The 19,139-nt window shown below is 37.4% G+C and overlaps 1 protein-coding gene across 4 annotated transcripts in view; it reads right to left on the bottom strand.

Moving 5' to 3' along the window:
- The window catches only part of SLC16A9 (solute carrier family 16 member 9), a 53,742-nt gene that overhangs the window by 7,741 nt on the left and 26,862 nt on the right, over window positions 1-19,139 (bottom strand). For 3 of the 4 annotated variants that reach the window (XM_079138147.1, XM_079138146.1, XM_079138148.1), the window contains one exon: window positions 7,608-7,751. The exons of the other annotated variant lie outside the window; for it this stretch is intronic. In XM_079138147.1, coding sequence (XP_078994273.1) covers window positions 7,608-7,751 — 144 coding nt within the window. The remainder of the gene's footprint in view (window positions 1-7,607; window positions 7,752-19,139) is intronic. 4 annotated transcript variants of the gene reach the window in all.

Here is a 19,139-nt window from a genome sequence, read left to right as displayed (position 1 = left end):
CCAAATTTGCTCATTGGATATTTTTCTTTCCAGTTCATGCCCTAAGTCAGTGTTCCTCCTCTAGGTACCCTTAACAGCTTCTAGATGTCCCCTTTCCAAAACAAGCAATTTTGTTGAAGTTTAGCTTGTCACCCAGTCTGCAAAACAAAGATCTCAGGCACTTCTTGTAGGGTGCTCAATCATCCTTTCACAGAACAATTTATATTAACAAGTCTTTGTGTTTTAGGGGTGCATACTATGTTACTTAGAAGAAGCATGTGGTGATGCATTTAATTTAGTCTAAAGAACCTTTGGGGGAAGAAAGCAAATACAACAAAATATTAACTATTATTAAATTTAAGTAGTGGGTAAATGGCTATTTTGTATACTATTCTGTATTTTTCTGTAAATTTGAAATTTTCATCATTAAAAAAACTTACAACTAAATTTCCCTTCTTGAGTCTTAAGGGTAATATCTGTCTCCAGATTATGTCCAAGTCTCTCGTTAGCATAATATTTTCCTACCTGTTAAGTACCTGATAACCTCAGTTTGTTTTTCACAAAATTCTCCTTTGTCTCTAATGCATTTACTTTTTGCCCATCTTCTTCAACATTATCTGGTTTTGAGACTCACTCTAAGTCATAGCTAAAAACTGAATTTTCACTGTGACCCATTAGGTGAATTAAGATCATTTCCAAGTTGGGCAGTAGAATATGGCTGTAATCTCAGTAGTGCAGAAGGCTGAAGCAGGCAAGACCTGGTCTCAAAGTAATTAATAATAATAATAATAAATTCTAAAGCGAACTAGGGATATAGCTCAGTGGTGAAGTGCTCCTGTGTTCAGTCCCCAGTGCCACAAAATAATACTTTATTTTGTGTGATTTAAGATAAAAAATATCTAACTTAAACATTAGTTGGCTTAATTTATATAGCTGTTATTATGACATATAGAATACTTCATGACATAAAGTAATACTAATTCTTAAAAGTCAATTTTATGAAACCAGAAAGTATCAACCTTAAATAGAACTATTTTTGAATGCATTTGGAGGAGGAATGGATTTACGTTTCTGTAATTTGGTTGTCAGGGCTCTATTAAATGTTAGGCATTGGAGACATGAAAAAAGACATTTCAGATTTCTAAATGCCAATGCCAAAAATGTTGAAATAAACACTTTTAAATTTTTATAGACTAAGTAGAATTTTTGAAAAAATAATTTCAAGTTAATGGATATCAAATAAGATATCTCATTTTTATTGTTTGTTTTTAAATTTGTTCTTTAATTTTAATGATTTCCAGAAGTGGCAATCCACTCAAGGAGAAATCATCTCAACTGCATTATTCATGGAATCTAGTGTCAGTATTTAATAGTGCATGAAAATCTTACAAGATAATTGATTTAGAAATCTTAGCACTGTGTAATACTAAGTAGTCTGTATTTCCAGTTATTTTCTTTCTGCTTTTAAACACATTTTCCTAATGTTAATGCTATTTATTTTTTTAATATAGCCAAAATTTAAAATGTATTTTCTTCTAAGTTTTCAGAAATGCAGAAGGTAGCACATTACTCTCACATCTCTATCAAAAAAATCTTTCTTTTTTTTTTTTTTTTTTTTTTTTTAGGTGACAGTTTGTTGCTTTATACATTTTGAAATGACACCGTCAAGACAACTTTGGAGTAGCCTTTTAGGAAAAAATGTTTTTAAATATCTACATGATTTTTGCCCACTATAAAAACAGTTTTTAGAAATACATGCCCTAGGAATTTTATTTCTTTTTTTTTTTTTATCTTAAACCAGCAGTTATTAAAGAGAGGTCATGAAGAACTTCAGTCTTAGAGATGCACTCATGGAGTCCATGAAGCCAAAAATATTGTTACAAGAATGCCAAGATGTTCTTTACTTTTTTCACTGTGTTCATATTTATGCTGATGCTAAAAAAAAAAAAAAAGATGGCAGATAAAATTGCAAAAGACGGCACAGATCAAAGTATTTGTACCAAACTTCATACCTTATAGGTTTTAGCACCACACATTCACAGTAAAATCAAACAAAATTGTTTTAAATGCTTTATCAGTTTTACGAAAGTGCTTTAAAGATAAGGACTTAAGCAGTTGTTTTACTAGCCAGCTGACATAGCCACTTTTTTCATATAACCCTGTGTTTTTTATTTATACAATGTCTAATAAATAAATTGTGATTATTCACTCCGGGTATTTGGCAGATATTTTCTTAAAAAGGGACTAACAAGGGAAACAAGCGACAGTAATTATCACCAATGATATCAGTCAAATTTTCCAGTTTAAAAAAATTATAATTTTAGAAAAACTGCATCTTTTACCATGAGTTTTGCAGTTTCCCAACACATAAAGATATTTCCAATGAGCTTATTGCTGATATTAACAAAAGTTATTTTTGATGTTATAAAAATGAAATGTCTTAATATTTTTTAAAGTTCTCAATTAATGCATGTTGTTATAAAGTCAGGTTTGAATAAAAACTAATCAAATTACAAAATAAATGGGTTTAATGTAACAAAATTTAGAATGTATATTAATATGGTATCAGGTGCACATTGCCATCAATCTTTAGGAAACTATCCCCTATCAAATTTTCATATAGTATCAAAGAATATCTCTAATTGCCTAAAAAAAGCTATTAAAGACACATTCTTTTTCTAACTACCTCTTTCTGTAAGACCAAATTTGCTTCATATAATTTCAATCAAAAAAACATACTGCAAGAGATTGAGTAAAGATGAGAACCCATGTCTTCTATGAAACCAGGCATTAAGAGATTTTCAAACATATTAAAACAATATCACACTTCTCAGAGCTGGGAGTGTGCTCAGTAGGAGCACCTGCATAGCATACCCAGGACCCAGATTTGACACTAGCATTACAAAACATAAACAACAAAAACAAAGCCAAAAAAAAAAACCAATATCAACAAAAACATTCTTCTCACTGAATTATGTGTTGTTTAATAAAACAGTTATTTTGTATAATAAATGTGTTATTTATGTTAACATGTACTGGGTTTGCTTTCTTTAAATGAATTACTAAACAAATATTTTAAAATTTATCTTTTATACAGCAATTTTTATAGAATAAAAAGGAATATAATCCACATAATCACAAGTTTCTTGGGGTTCTAAATAAGAAAGTAAGATGAAATTCTGGCATTTGTTGATAAATGGATGGAGTTAGAGGATACCATGCTAAGTGAAATAAGCCAAACCCAAAACACCAAAGGCAGAATGTTTTCTCTGATATGCAGATGGTAATTCACAATAAGTGTGGGGGGGAAAGGGAAGAACAGTTACTTTATATTAGGTAGAGGGGAGTGAAGGAAGGGGAAGTGGGGGAGAAGGAATGATAGTAGAGTAAAACAGACATGATTACCTCATGTACATGAATGACTGCATGACTGATGTGATCCTACAATATGTATAATCAGAAAAATGAGAGATGACACTCATTTATGTATACTCTATCAAAATGTATAAGTGCATTCTACCATCATGTACAACTAATTAGAACAAATTGAAAAAAGAAAGAAAGAAAGTACAATGAAAACATTTGGGAACTACTGCTTTAAAGCATTTCCTGGTCCAAATCAGTTTTGATCACACACTAGCAGCAAAAGACTTCTGAGCATCAACCTCCAATGTAAGCATAATTTTAAAATTAAATATCTATGCTGCTGAAAATTCAAAGCATAAAACATAAGTAAAATAATTGTTTCCCTTTACTTAAATAAGTAAAAATTGAATATGGTTAATAAATAAAAATCCTAACATTTCCTTTCCACATTCTTTATTCTATTTCACACATCTTTGGGCAAGACCACAATTCCAGAAGACTCTTTTCTCACATCTCCTCATATCTGTAAAAGCTGTCAGATAAAAACAGAGTCACTTTTGTCCATTCATAACCAGAAACTAGATAAAGGTGAGAAGTTATAAAGGAGAGGATCTCGTGCATGAATGCAAGAACTATTCACGAAAGACACTGCCCAATCTACAACTTTGTAAAAGGAACACCAGAACCTTACATAGTAAAGAAAGGAAGAAAGAAAGAAAGAAAAACTTCTGCAAGAATACCCACCCAACAACTGGGCAGATGCCACCCTTGTTATTGATCCTTGTAGCCAAGGATCATTGTTCCAAAAATCCTAGGTAATTCTCCTCATTTCACCTTTAAAAACTTCTCCTTCCTGCAAACTCCTTAAATATGCTCATCATTTTCTAAGGTATGAATATTCTCCTTGCAATGATATTATATTCCCAAATAAGCTTAACTGACTTTTAGAGAATCTGTCTCTGATTGTTATTTAGGTTGGCACATCAAGTTCTTTATCACACCCACTCTCCACATTATCAACCATCATCACTCTCTGCACTGCCACTGCCTCAGTTGACCTCCTCCAGCTTTTCTGATCTGGACTCTGGCCTCCTCATTAGTAGTTGCCTCAACCTCCAGTGCTTTCCCCAGCAATTCAAGCTGCTGCCCAACAGTACTCATTACATTATGCTCCTACAAAAAAGACTACATAAAACTTTTATTCATCAGGCCTCTATTGCACACCATGCTTTGGGATTTTTACAGCTCATTTGAGGGCCAGGTCTCATTAATAAGAGGTCTACTGGGTCCAGGGACCCATCCAACTGTCATTTCTCTAGAACCTGATATTTAGTTTGAGCACAAGAACATGGCAGTTGTTATAGTGCCTACCTTGTTCTTTGGCCCATAGATTAAGTTATCTTGGGGAAAGTGCTGTAACCACACCATCACTACCACCACAGCTAAGATAGCAAATTCAAACTCATACTGAATCCCACCTAGATAGACTACTCAATCACAGTAGGGGAGAAGGAAGGAAGTACAGGATTTTCATTGAAAGGTTTCAACAACATGAGCCAAATCAAAATCAGTTTCATAGTTTGGCAAAGCTCTCTCCACGGTTCCAGAATTTTGAAATTTAGATATAGAGGTTAGTTAATTTTTCCTTTTTCTTTCCAAGTATCTTAGATATTCATCACAAGTGGGCATTTTCACTTCTTATATGTAACTCCTTATGTTAACAATCAAATGTACATAAATCTTTAAGGCATTATAAGCTATTTTTTCTCATAAAAATTCATTTTTACCTATAGATAATGTAAATGCTATGGTATCACTCACTTTTTCTCAACTTTTAAGCAGTGATAACTTTATGGACTCACAAAGGCCATAAACCATTTCAAAGAGTAAAACCCAATGAAATTTTGAATAATTAGACAAGAGCTTAGGGAAAGTTGCCAAATAATCACTGGCATGCTGATTCAATTTTTTATATAAAAAGGAGTTTTTTCCTAAAAGGAATAATCCAATGTTCAGGTCAAAACACAGATGCCTCTGTTTTTATAATTTTAAACAAGAATGCAGAATTATTATTCAACAAATTATTATTCTCAAATTTTATACAAGAGATTAATGTATTTTTAGTCAAAGGTTCAAATTGTTCACAGCGTTATAGGGAATATAAAATAAAAATACATAGTACCTACTCTCAAAGAATTAACAAGAGAATTATTGACTTATTTATTGAGTTCTAAAATTATCCAAAAAAATATATAAAAATGAAAAAGAGGTTAGGCTCAGATATCTGAGTGATTCCAACACTAAGTCTCCTAGCTATGTGGCTTTGGTTATTAATTCCACTTCTCTGAATTTCACTTTCCCTTTCTGTAAGGGGGTTCTTATGAAGGTGAATGAGTGCATGTAAAGCACTTAGCATAGTGCCCAGCACAAAGTAAGGACTTAATGCATATCAGCTGCTATAAAGGGTTGGCAATCCCCCAAATATCAAAGGTTAAACATTCTCTCTGGTAAGTGGATATGACACACAATAAGGGTGGGTAGGGAAGGAAGAATAGAAATTCACTGGATTAGACAAAGGGAAGGGAGTGGGGTATGGGAACAGGAAAGAAAGCAGGATGAATCAGACATAACTTTCCTATATTCATATGTGAATACATGATCACTGAAACTCCACGTTACTTAAGATGCAAGAATGGGATCCTAATTAGAATAAGTTATACTCCATGTATGTATATGTCAAAATACCCTCTACTGTAATGTATAGCTAAAAAGAACAAATCTTTAAATGTTAAAAAAAAAAGGTGGGTGGTTGGACTACAGCTCAATGGTAGAGCACTTGCCTAGCATGCAGGAAGACTTGGGTTTGCTCCCCAATACCACACACACACACACACACACACACACACACACAAAGTATAAATAATATTAGCTGTTATAATTTTCATTACTCATTAATGAGGAAATATTTCCAAGTAAAAAAGAATATTGGTAGTCAACAAAATTAGGTTCTTGCAAGTACTTAGATAAAACTTTTGAAAGTTATAGGTCATCTTTTTCTAATTTCAACACCTTTTAGGAATAGAGTCTGTCGATTTTTTTTTTTTTTTCATTTTTAGTACTGACGATTAACCCAGGACCTTGCACATGCTAGGTAAGTAATCTACCACTAAACCATGCCCCAGCCCTTCTTATTTTATTTTGATGCAGGGTCTTGCTAAGCTGCCCAGGTTGGCCTCAAACAAGTCTTCCTGCCTTTGCTGGGGTTACCAGCAAGTACCACCGCAAGAGTCTGGTGATTTTTAACATTGAATGCAATTAGTAGAATACATGAGGAATGCAGCTTCCCCCTCACCCACCCTTCCACCCCCGAATTGTCAGTGTCCTCAGGCCATGAGCTCTCTACTCTTGGCTCTTTTGTAACCAAGATCATACATCGATCATCCCACGACACAGTTTTCTTCACTGTCATGCTTTATCTCTTTTGGGGGGGCACATACTAGGGATTGAATTCAGGGGCATTCAACCACTGAGTTACATCCATACCCCTTTTTATTTTTTGTTTTGAGACAGGGGCTAAGTTGCCCAGGCAGGCCTGAATCTCTTGATTTGCCTGCCTCTGCCTCCTGAGTCACTGGAATTACAGACATCCACCACTGCGCCTGGTTCATGCCTTATCTTCTACTACCTTCTACTTCCACTGTAACTTTTGATTTGGGCCCTGGCAATAGATACTGTGGAACACAAATAGTTCAACAGAGGCCTGCTTGACTGCCCAATAAGAAAAGAACCACTTCTAGGTCTGAGAAGCAACAGATGTTATGACATCTAAGTTGTATGTTCCTCCTCTCTTACTTTTCCTTTTTTGTGCTTGTAGCAAGACAAGTGCTAGTATGAAAGCCTTCCTGTGCATTACTGGCAGACCTAAAGTAGATTATTCAAGTGTGCTTATCCTTTCACACATTGTGTGTGTGTGTGTGTATGTGTGTGTGTGTGTGTGTGTGGTGCTGAGGATTAAACCCAGGACCTCGTGCATGCTCGGCTACAGCTCTACCACTGAGCTGCACCCTCAGCCTCCCTTTCATATACTTTGATTCATTGAGAAGACATTTTGCTACAGCAACAATTTTTGGAGACGTTGTCATTGAAAGTAAATTATTAGTGAACATTTTCTCTCCTTATCTTAACTGAATAATAACATTGACACTGGTGAAACGATGTGTGATTCATGAAGTTTGAAAAGTCATAGTGACCAAGCTCCTTACCTACAACAATGCCATAGGAAAAAAGCAGAAAGTAGATATTGGGGGCAAAACTGCTCAACATCAGGCCTCCAGCCACCATGAAGCCACTGAAGATTGTGACAGATCTTGCTCCAAAAGATGAGACACAGAGACTGCAGACAGGACCTAAAAAAATAAAACAGAAACCTTCACTTATTTAACAGTAATCCCTTTCCCACAATTACACAATCCAGTCATCATAAGTTCAAGATGACGTTTTTCCATCCTAAAAACCACAACAACACAAATAAACACTAAGACAGGTGAGGTGGTGCATGCCTGTAATCTCAGCTACTCATGAAACCAAGGCAAGAAGATCCCAAGTTTGAAGCCAGGCTCCACAACTTAGGGAGACCCTGTCTCTAAACTTAAAAAAAAAAATGTAAGGGGGGTGGGTTGTAGTTCAGAGATAGAATGCTCCTGGAAAGAAAGAAAAGGAAACAAAAAAGAAAGGAAAGGAAGAAAGAAAGGGAGGGAGGGAGGAAGAAAGGGTGGGAAGCTTTTGGAGTCACTTTTATTCAAACTCTAATGTAACTACCTGTAGTCATTTGATCTTGGACAACTTATCTGATCTCCCCATGCTTTAGTTTCTTCATCTGAAAACTGAAATAATGAAAGTGCCCACCTCACAGAGTTACTCTGCACTGTAGGCAAAACCAGTCACTACCTGGTTTTGTTCTGTGTATAAGAGGGCAACTGCTTGTGTAATAGGATTTAAATCATAGTGAAATTCCACTAGCACCATACCCGGAAAGCACCCAGAATTACAGAGCGCTGAAAGAACATCAGAGTTACTTAGTCCAATGGACTCATTTTACATGGAGGGAAAATGAGGTTCTGATAAATTGTCCAAGTTCATAGCAGAAAAAAGATCCAAGATTTGAAGCAAGAGAAGTTATAGCTTAACTGAGTTAACAACACTGCAAGGTATAAATTATAATCTCCAATTTTCAAAAAACGCACCTACCCAAAAGGCTAAAGGCAGTCAATGCTGTTAATAAATACGTAGAGCAAGCAGAATCCTCATATGGTGTTTGCATAATCTATTGAACAAGATATACTGTGAAACCTAGAAGTTCCAATTCTGTGTATATACCCAATAGAAATTCTACTATACCAAAAGTCATCTACTTGGATGTTCATAGCAGAGCTATTGATAACAGCTAAAATCAGGTAACTCAGACATTCATCAGCAGTAGAGTATATGAATTAATTCTGGTGTATTTGTATAATGGTCTGTATGGTGATAAGAATGATCTACACAACTACAATAATGATATGAATGCAAACTCTCAAATATGCTGAGTGAAAGACACTCAATGCAAAGGTGAAAACCATGTAATTATAACCATAAAAGTACAAAAACAGGCAAAATTAATCTACAGTTAGGTCAGACATGGTGGTGCACACCTATAATCCCAGTGACTCTGGAGGCTGATGTAGGAGGATCACAAGTTTGAAGTCAACCTCAGTAACTTAGTGAGAGCCTAAACAACTTAGTGAGACCCCGTCTCAATCCTATGTTCATATATATGAATACATGTCCTGTGTAACCCCAAATCATGTACAACCACAAAAATGAGAAGTTATCCTCCATGTATGTATAATATGTCAAAATACACTCAACTCTCATGCACATCTAAAATAAATTTTTAAAAATTGGGCTGGGGATGTGTCTCAGTGTTAAGGCACCCCTGGGTTCCATCCCCAATATCAAAGTAACAAACAAACAGACAAATATAAAATAAAAAAGAGTGGGGATGTAACTCAGTGGTAGAGTGCCCCTGGGTTTAAACCCCAGTACTGGAAGAGGGAAAAAAAAAAAAACAAACACAAAAAACAAAAACAAAAACAAAAAACCCTATGGTTAGAAGTCAGGATAGTGTTTTCCTTGTACTGGGGAAGAGTAGTAACCAGAACAGAGAACACAGCTGAACCCGCAGGTACTGCTCATGTTCTGGGTTTGGGTGAGTATGATTGCATGGTTGTGTTGCTTGTGAAAATTTATTAAGCTTTACTCATATGATAGGTGCACATTTCTGTATGTACTATTGATCTTTCTTTTTTCCCCCAGTATTGAAGATTGAACAGGGGTGCTTCACCACTGAGCTACATCCCCAGCTTTTTTTATTTATTTTTTTATTTTGAGACAGGGTCTCACTAAGTTGCTTAGGGCATCACTAAGTTGCTAAGGCTGACATTGAATTTGCCATCCTCCTGCCTCAGTCTCCCAAGCTGCAGGGATTAGAGATATGTGCCACTGTACCCAGCCTTTCACTTCTTTTTAAAGTAACTCTAAACTGAGAAATGATGGAATCCTTCCAGGATCCAGTGTCCCAAGGCCTTACATTCTTCCCAATATCATACCTTCCACACATTTAAAACAGAATTATGACCACTGAGATTAAAATCACAGCTCCCAATGCCTATGGCTCACCCACATTCCTCTCTGGCCATGAACTGGCTTCCGCCATTTTCAGGCCCTCTTCTGTGAGCCAGTGCAGAACAGCAAACTGATACATTTATATGACAGAGAGGAATATTCTGTGCCAGTGTTCAAAATGAAAATCCACTTGAAAGGTGAAACTTATCATCCAAGAGTTGAGCTGTCTGTATACTCAATGAGGTGTTTCAAAAATAGAAATGGTTTTAAGAGTCAAATTTCATAAATGGATGTCTGACAACATAAAGGCATGACCCTTCTCTGTTGTTTACTAAACTTCATTGACACTAGAGTCAGTGTTCATAAATTTAACAGCCACAATGGAATTGCAGCACAGAGAGATTATTACTGACATGCTTGAAAGGTTTCAAGTTGCATCTTCAAAATAGGACTTCAAATATATGCTCCTTAATGCATGTTAACTCCACAAAAAACATAAGAGTTGGGGTGTCAGTGTTTGGAGGTAGGGATGAAAGGTAATAATTTTAATAGCGTGTACAACTAAACCCAGTGTTTTATAAAACATATGACATCTTGGGACATGGTGACTTAGAAGACGAAGACAGGGGGATCACAAATTAGATGGTTTTAGCAATACCCTGTCCCGAAATCAGAAATAAAAATGGCTGAGGACATAACTCAGCAGTAGAGCACCCCTAGGTTCAATTCTTATTACCAAATTTTTTAAAAAATAAACAAAGTAAAATAAAAATATGATATCATGATCATTTATGTGATAAAATATTAAATCATGTTTGCTTAACACAGAATTCTTTCCAAAATAATTTAAGCTGTAGGAAGAAATGAGCAAAAATTCTTTGACAGAGGAAAACAACAAATGGAAAGTTTTTTTTTTTTTTTAAATTATCTTTTCACACTGCCATCTGCTGCTTACTTAGAGAAAAAAATATTTATGTCAGAGATTAAAGACAAAGAATTTTAGGGCTGGGGGTGTAGCTCAATGGCAGAGTATTTGTCTAGTTATGCACAGGTCCTGGAATTCAATCCCCAGTATCACAGAAAGTTAAGGGGGAAAAAAAAAAAAAGAAGACAAAGAATTTGGGGGCTGGAAAAGACCCAGCTGGGCCAAAGTCAGACCAGTATTCTTTCCATTGAGAAATATTTCAATCAGGATCTTAATTTTTTCCCTAAAAGTAAAAATAGGCGTGAATAATTACTTTTGTTAATCTTACAGAGTAAGAACTTTTATAAATTTATATATAATTAATACAAAACATTTATGATCACTTGGCATTCAGAAGTTTAGAGCAAATTATTAGAATCCTTATCCTAAGAACCAAGGTATTTATAGATCCTACCTGCAAAGATTCAAACCACAATAGCTTCATATTTCATCACAAACAATTAGAACAAAGAATCACTAGTGACTATCAAGTCACATCTGTAAAATTTAACACACTTGTGTTTAGTTGTCATAACACACAAGTTCTCCAAGATAATAACCATGCATTCCTCCTCAGCACTGGATACGTTTCAAGGGACAGGTAAAATCAAAGGACTATTCTGAAGGGGGACTTTTTGAACAGAAGTTAGTTAACCCATAATTTGAATCAGTAACCTAAAAATTTAAGCAAAAAAAAAAGACAGTTTGCCTATTTTGTCATTGACATATTTTAAAATGCAATGACCAGTCAAGGGGATGTGGCATTGCACACTTGTAATCCCAGTTGAGGTAGGAGGATCACAAGTTTGAGGCCAATCTCAGCAATTTAGTGAGGCCCTAAGCAACTCAGTGAGACCCTGTCTCAAAATAAAAAAATGAGAAGGAGCTGAGGATGTTGCTCAGTGTTTAAGCACCCCTGGGTTCAATTCCTGGTACCAAAAATTAATTAATTAATTCAAACACCAGCCATTATCACCACCACTTCACTAGAAAATAAGAAATATTTTAATAAGAAAACAAAAAGATGGAGGTAATTTCAGAATGAACTGCAAGACAATAGAAAGATAAAACCTTACACACACAAGCACATACACACACACACACACACACACACACACACACACATACACACATGTTGTGACTGTCTTTACATTTGTCTTGCCTTTGGGGAATGTTTTTCTGGAATTTAAGGTGTGTTTCCGCATAAGAGCCATTATTAACAGTGTTGGAATTGGTCTTAGGAAGCCATTACTAATATTATTACCTGTGTTTTGGAGAGCCCTCTTGTCTGGTTGGCTGAACTGTTAGCTAACAGAGCTGACAGCACAAAGGAATGATCTAAGGAAGGCAGATGGTAGCATGGGGCAGTAGGAGGTGAATGGTTCCATCCTTTCTAGGGTGTATGAGGTAGTAGCTCTTAAAATATATCCTGCCCTCCTTCATGGTGACTGGGTACCATTTTTTGGCACAATGCTGACACATGCCCTCAAAGGAGATAAAAAAATGTATACATTAGGGAGAACAAATAACCTAACCAAAGCGAGGAGTGAAGAAAGAAAAGAGATTTTGAGCATTGTGACCTCTTAAATATAAAACAAAATATAGAAAATACTTCTTTACTAGTCATCTGCTAGTCAGATGCCTTGATATAATTTTCAGCCAATGAGGGAAAGGAAAAAGAAAAGTCTAATTGAAGAAGTGTTTTGTTATGATCACAGGTGAATTAGGAAAATGAATGAGTCACTTCTAAAGAAGTTGGAAAGTAAGCGCTAGCTTTGCTTCCTTCAGCCCTTTAGAGAATTTGGGAAGATCCAACAGAGTTTGATTTTTCTGCCGTCAAAGTTTGTTTGGAGGTAGAATACTTGCCTACCAAGTTCAAAACTCTCTGGGCACAATACCCAGCACAGCAAAAAAAGAAAGAAAAAGAAAGTTAGTGTGAAGGAAGAATTACTTAACTTTTTAAAATAGGTAATAACATTATATTTAGGTATGTGAGTTAATCAAAGAGAAAATGAATAATAGGCCATTGTCATTCCTTTACGATTTACTAATCATCCATTAGAGCAGCTATATAACAGAAATACAGAGTCACACATGCAAACTATATTTGGAATTCTAAACTTTCTAACAGCAATATTAAAAAATAAAGAGTTAAAATTAGTTTGAATAATACATTTTATCTAACCTAATATACCCCAAAATATCATTTGAATGTTATTAATGAGGTAGGGGAGGCAGAAGGATCTCAAGTTCAAGGATAGCCTGGGCAACTGAGTGAGACCCTGTCTCAAAATAAAAAATAAAATAAGAATCATTAATGAGATATGTAAGTCTCCCATTGCCTCCAGTCCTGGGGACTAAACCCAGTACTGCTTTACCACTGAGCTACATCAAAGTCCTTTTTTATTTTGAGAGAAGATCTCTCTAAGATGTCAAGGCTTGCTTTGATTTTTTCAATTCTCCTGCCTTAGCCTCCAGGGTAGCTGTGAGATTGTAGGCATGTGCCACCACACCTGGCTTATACTAAGTATTTGAAAGTTGTATATTTTTAATGCCTACAGCACATTGAATAAAACAAATTTCAAGTGCCCAGCAGCCCAACCACATGTGTCCACCATATTGGACAAAACACTGGAGTCTCATACCATGTTGGAAGATGACACAGAATATCACGTACAACCAGGACCTAGACTAGAAAGCAAAGCAAACAGATCAAGAGTTAAGCCAAAGCCCAAGGTTACAAAAAGAAAGGTTCAAATCATGTGTTTAGGGATTTTATAAGAGGGAAATAGCCCTGGGTCTAGTAACCAAGATTTAAACGGGGCCATGAAATATGGTCATAAAAAAAAAAGACGAAAACATATTCTATGGGGAAGGAGCTGAAACATAATGCAATTTTCCAGTTTGTAATTATTAAAAGGTAGCTTTGGGAAAGAAATCATCTCCTTTGGGAAATAAACTCAATCTCCTTGCACTTTCCCCCTCCCCTAAAGTTTCAGAGAGACTCAAGAATAGAAGGATGGCCAGGTCTGCTGTATTGAAGCCATTAACTGGACTCTGGTACAGTAAGAAATACAATACAATACAAACTGTCAACCTGCCTCACAGCAAGGATTTCCTGACAAAGGGGATCAGTTGGGCTCATGAGAGCCCTATCCACCCACCTAAAATGCAGGGACCCCACAGGGCTGACTACTAGAACTAACAGGTCTTCACTCCTGGCTCCAGCTGAGACTGTGAATCTCAAGTGCATGTCCCTGAGAAAGAGAAAGGCACTAAGGAGCTGAATCCCACTGAGACCCTGGGTCTCCTTTGTACTGACTGCCTTGGTTTGGTGATATTCATAATGAATGGTGGAAAGGGTACCCAAAACCCAATCTCTCCAATTCTGGAACTGCCTATTACACTGGAAATTGGTCAAGGCAACAGAATCCTGTGGGTGGCAGGAATTCAGTCCTCCTTGAAGGAGTAAACAGTGTGTGGGGCTAATGCTGAAACCCAGCTCTGCTGGCAGTCAGAGCTCTTTCAACAAGGGGGTGCTTCCTGTGTTGGTTCACTATATTAACCTGGAGACAAACTTACTGACTCATATTAGGAGCTGGAAAGCAGGAAGAATTAAGGACAAAAAGTAGGGGAGGGAACTATTAAATCTACTTTCAGTCCAAAACTACAGAACAAAAAATCTCCCTGCTGTATCAGCAACGAGGCTGTCTGAGAAGTAGCCCCCACCCTTCTTGGACCTGAAGATGACAAATAGTCAAAAGATGCTTTAACTCATCATAAAAAAAACTGCAAGATCATGACAACCCTCCGTTCCTTCTGTACAGTCAGGTTTCAACCAGAGGAACAAAACTAGTAGGACATAAATATGAAAAGATTTATGGCAAGTAATTGGTTTGGGTGATTAGCTAGGTGATACTTGCCAGGACAGGAATGTACAGAATCCACAGGGCAGGCCACAGGAAGGACATGTTGGAACTCTTTAAGGCAAGGCCTGTAGCCCTCAGGTAGAAAACTTCTGGGAACTTCTGGGAAAGTTCACTTCAGCTCTTAATGCCTTAGATGGATTGAATCAAGCCCACCAGGATTAGCTAGGAAAATCTCCCTTTTGAAACTTAACCATTTATAGACATTATTCATATTTACAAAATATCTTCCCAATAATACTTATATTAGTATTTAAATAACCAGGGAATGTGGCCTAACCAAGTTGACACATAAGATTGATCATTATGCTTTCCTCCCTGACTTCTCACACAATCCCTCTTCTACAGCCCAATTTCCTCCTCTGAGAGCTATCACCTGTATGCAGATTCCAGTCCTCTCCCTACCTGAACACCTGTAACAGTGCATCCTCCTATCTGGCTCACCTCAAAGACTGAGATGGTTAAATTGTAACAGGTGGCTCTTTGGGAAACTTTTCCTTAACGGTCACTTTCATTTTTTCTCTCTCTTCACCCTCCTTCTCTCTAATCCTTTTTGGGTCCCTCCTTTCTCTCTGGTATTCTAAATTTTAAAGAGAAGCCCCACCTAAACAGTTAAGATGCTACCTGCTAAATCTTTCTTTAGATTTGCAGATGATGACTATGCCCCTCCTTAGTCTTTACTTCTTTCTAAAAATAATTACATGAGCTAGCCCCAGACGGCTGAGGTTCATAGGATTCTGTTCCAGAAGAGAAAGGAGAAACGCCCCAATGATGAAGATCCTGCTCAGCACACAGCCTTCCTGCCTGTCTCCTCCCTTCCTTCCCTATAAAACTTTTTGTGCCCCTGAGACCTCCAAGATGCTGCTTTGTGTCCCTCCACCATCTCAAGATTGCCAGCCCTTAAACAAACCTGATTCCTTCCTACCAACTCATCTCTGGAACATTGGCCTTCTAGTGGTGGTCAGCCCAGACTTATCCCAGCAACAAAACCAAAAAGGAGTTCCAAGGGTTCAGAGCACTTTAGAGTCAGGAGGCCATAGTTAAGCAGGCCTCGGACACATCCAGAGCTGAACCTTTGATCTGGGCTTCAGACAGACCCATCCCTGGACGCAAGTGGACCAAGTTGAGCATTGAGACCTCTACACTTTCCCCCACACTACTTAGATACTGAGACTATGCCCAATCCCTTTCTCATAAAACAGCTTAACTTCCAGTAGCGTCAATCTTAATTCCAGATTAATAAATTATATCATTTCCAACTCCCTTGTAGTTTAAAGGTACCATTTTGTAGGACCTTGGAACACATTTTCAAGATGCTTGAACCTGTTCTCCTGAATTACGATCCTTATTAGCCCCCTATATATGTTTGTGTGTGTGTGTGTGTGTGTGTGTGTGCACGCGCGTGTGCGCACATGCATGGGCTAGGTTGTTTTTATTCTCAGTCAACAAATCCCAGAGAGTGTTTCATCCTTGTTGTTCCCTTAGTATTTGTGACATTTCAAATTATTACTTATCATTTTTTTCTGTCACTTCCCTGGGATTATAGAACCTTGTAAGTATTAGTGGTGTCTGATATCTTGGCACCCCTAACACAGATGAGACCTTATGAATGTGTGTCATGATGAAGAGCTCATTTGCAATGTACAAACCAGGAAGTAAAGACCCTCTATACCCAGCTTTACTCACACTGGGGTAGGACAGAAGAAATTTTAAAAGATAGGTAAAAAGGAGAACAAAAGGAAGGATAAGGAGATCACACTCTGAAAGTCTTGTACTAAAGTTCCTCATATCTTTCCTCCCCAAGCCAGTTCTCTCTCCCAGGTTTATCACTCCCAAGTTTCTGGGAAATCTACAAATTTTCACCCACAATCTTAAAATTACTAGAAATCTATTCACTTATTAAAATTACCTTGTAAACTATTAACTAGTGCACTAACATATTTATTTATTGAACAGAATTGTTTTTTAAACAGGAGTCCTTGGTCAGAGATTTGACTCTGGAGATCCAATAAATCGGGTCTGAGCACTCATCCCCCAAAAGCAAACAGAACAGGTAACGGTGAAAAGCATGTAAGGAACTTCATTCAGTACGGCTTCTCTGGGGAGACAAGGGGAACCATGCCCTCAGCCCTATCTTCAAGGAGCTGACAATGACTTTTAGGTTTTATAGAAAGGGAGATGAGGGCAAGCGTCGTGGGTCTGTACAGCGGGGGTCTTTTCATAGCTGCAGAATCAACCGAACTTAATCTGATGTTGTCTGTCCATTGTTTCAGGATAGGTCGGGCAGGGCCTCTTTCCAGATAAAATTATAAGTTGCTGTTGTGTGAGGGTCACCTTCAACTTATCACTAGGTGTTTATTGGATCAAACCTCATTCCTGGAATCCAAGGTGACTGGAAGCAATGCAACAGAGGCAGAGATGCCAAGTCTTCAATCCTGATTTTAGCCACCCTTTAACATTTGCAGGTGAAAGTAAAGCACCTAAGGTTCTTGTTACAGATTGAGCAAAGGGAAATACAAAACCTATAATATAGGGTGCTTTCTCAACATTCTCTATTGATAAGATAATGGAAAATACATCAATATAAGGGTCCTGAGAATTGCCAGACTGCCATAAATCATCTTGTGATCACCAGACTGATGTCAGCCCCACACAACTTCCCATGCCCACCCCTCACTCTCGAGATGGCCTGCATTCCCTCTTGACTGTGCACTGCTTGTTTTCCTAAATAAATCTCTGTGCCTCAATATCTAGCAAATTCTTTTCTTTCATGTATGTCAAGGACCCCATTGTCCTGAACTGAAGTGCCCCTCTCCAGGACCTACTCATATCACCTCCACCAACAACCCCAAGGATCATCTAGATAAATAATTCAGGCCACATGCCAGGTTCTGTGGTGCAGACATAAAATCCCAGCTACTTGGGACCCTGAGGCAGGAAGATCATGAGTTCAAGATCAGCCTGTCTCAAAGTAAAATTAGAGAGAACCTGTCTGAAAAAGGACAGGGAATAGGTAGCTCAACAGTAGAGCACCCCTGGATTAAATCCCCAGTACTAGAAATAATAATAGTAATTCAGGCAAAAAAGTTTTTTCTCCTCAATTCAAGTTTCAAAGAAGAGCTATAAAGAATTAAGGTTATGGCTGGGCATGGTGGCACATGCCTATAATCCCAGAGGCTCAGAAGGCTGAGGCAAGAGGATTAAGAGTTCAAAGCCAGCCTCAGCAAAAGCAAGGTGCTAAGGAACCCATGAGACCCTGTCTCTAAATAAAATACAAAATAGGGCTGGGGATGTGGCTCAGTGGTCAAGTGCCCCTGAGTTCAATCCCCAGTACCCGCTCTTACCCTCAAAAAAAGAATTAATGTTATGGAGAGAGGAACGTTTAGAATTTCATGTCTCTTTCTAGTTCTAATAAGCTATGAAGAGCTATTGTCCAAATCTGGCTTTGTCAGCTTTGTCAGAGATAAGAAATGGTCTTTAAATTCCAGATGCTTAACTGCAACCCAGGGAAAGTTCCTAGCTCTCTTTGCTAACACTCTCTTCCAAGAAATGTGTCTTTCATTCTGGAGGGTACCTTTCTTTTTTCAGGTTCTACAGTTTTGCTGGAACTGTTTGGGAGAGTAATTTTACTTGTGAGCGATTTCTAATACCTAACATTTTTTAAGCACTCACAATATGTCAAGCATTATCTCAATTATTCTGCACAATAATCCCATATGGTGGGTAGTTTTATTATCTTCAATTTAAATTGAACAGGCCTGCCAGGTTAGGAAAGCCTGAGCTCAGGTACTACTCTTCTCATTAGAGAAAGCACACCTTGAGCATTGTCCCCTAAGCCTGAAGGACAATAACACCCACTTCAGTGCATTGTTATGAGCATTAACTAAGATAAAACAAGTAAAAGTGACTGGTAGAAGCCAAGCACTCAACGGACAGTTAGATAATTTAATGGAAAAATAGGTACACGAAAAGCAGAATCTTTGTATGTTTCTTGCCGAATGCCCTTATTCTGCTGTTACAAAGTTCTAAGAGGTCATATCCCAGAATTGATCAAGCAGGACATCTTCCAGGCCTTCTCTGGACAAAACTGGATAAAGAAAATAACCACAGCCTGCATCAGAATCAACTGGGGAGCTAGTTTAAATGAAGATTCTCAGAACCACGCCCTACTCCCATCCCCACCTTCACCTCCATCCACTGATGGGTAGGAAATCTGCTTTTAGACAAATTCAAATAATTCA

The sequence above is a fragment of the Sciurus vulgaris genome (genome assembly GCF_902686455.1).
Source record: "Sciurus vulgaris genome assembly, chromosome: 4".
Taxonomy (NCBI): domain Eukaryota; kingdom Metazoa; phylum Chordata; class Mammalia; order Rodentia; family Sciuridae; genus Sciurus; species Sciurus vulgaris.
Note: the sequence above shows the minus strand (reverse complement) of the source record. Positions and strands in the feature narration are given on the sequence as shown.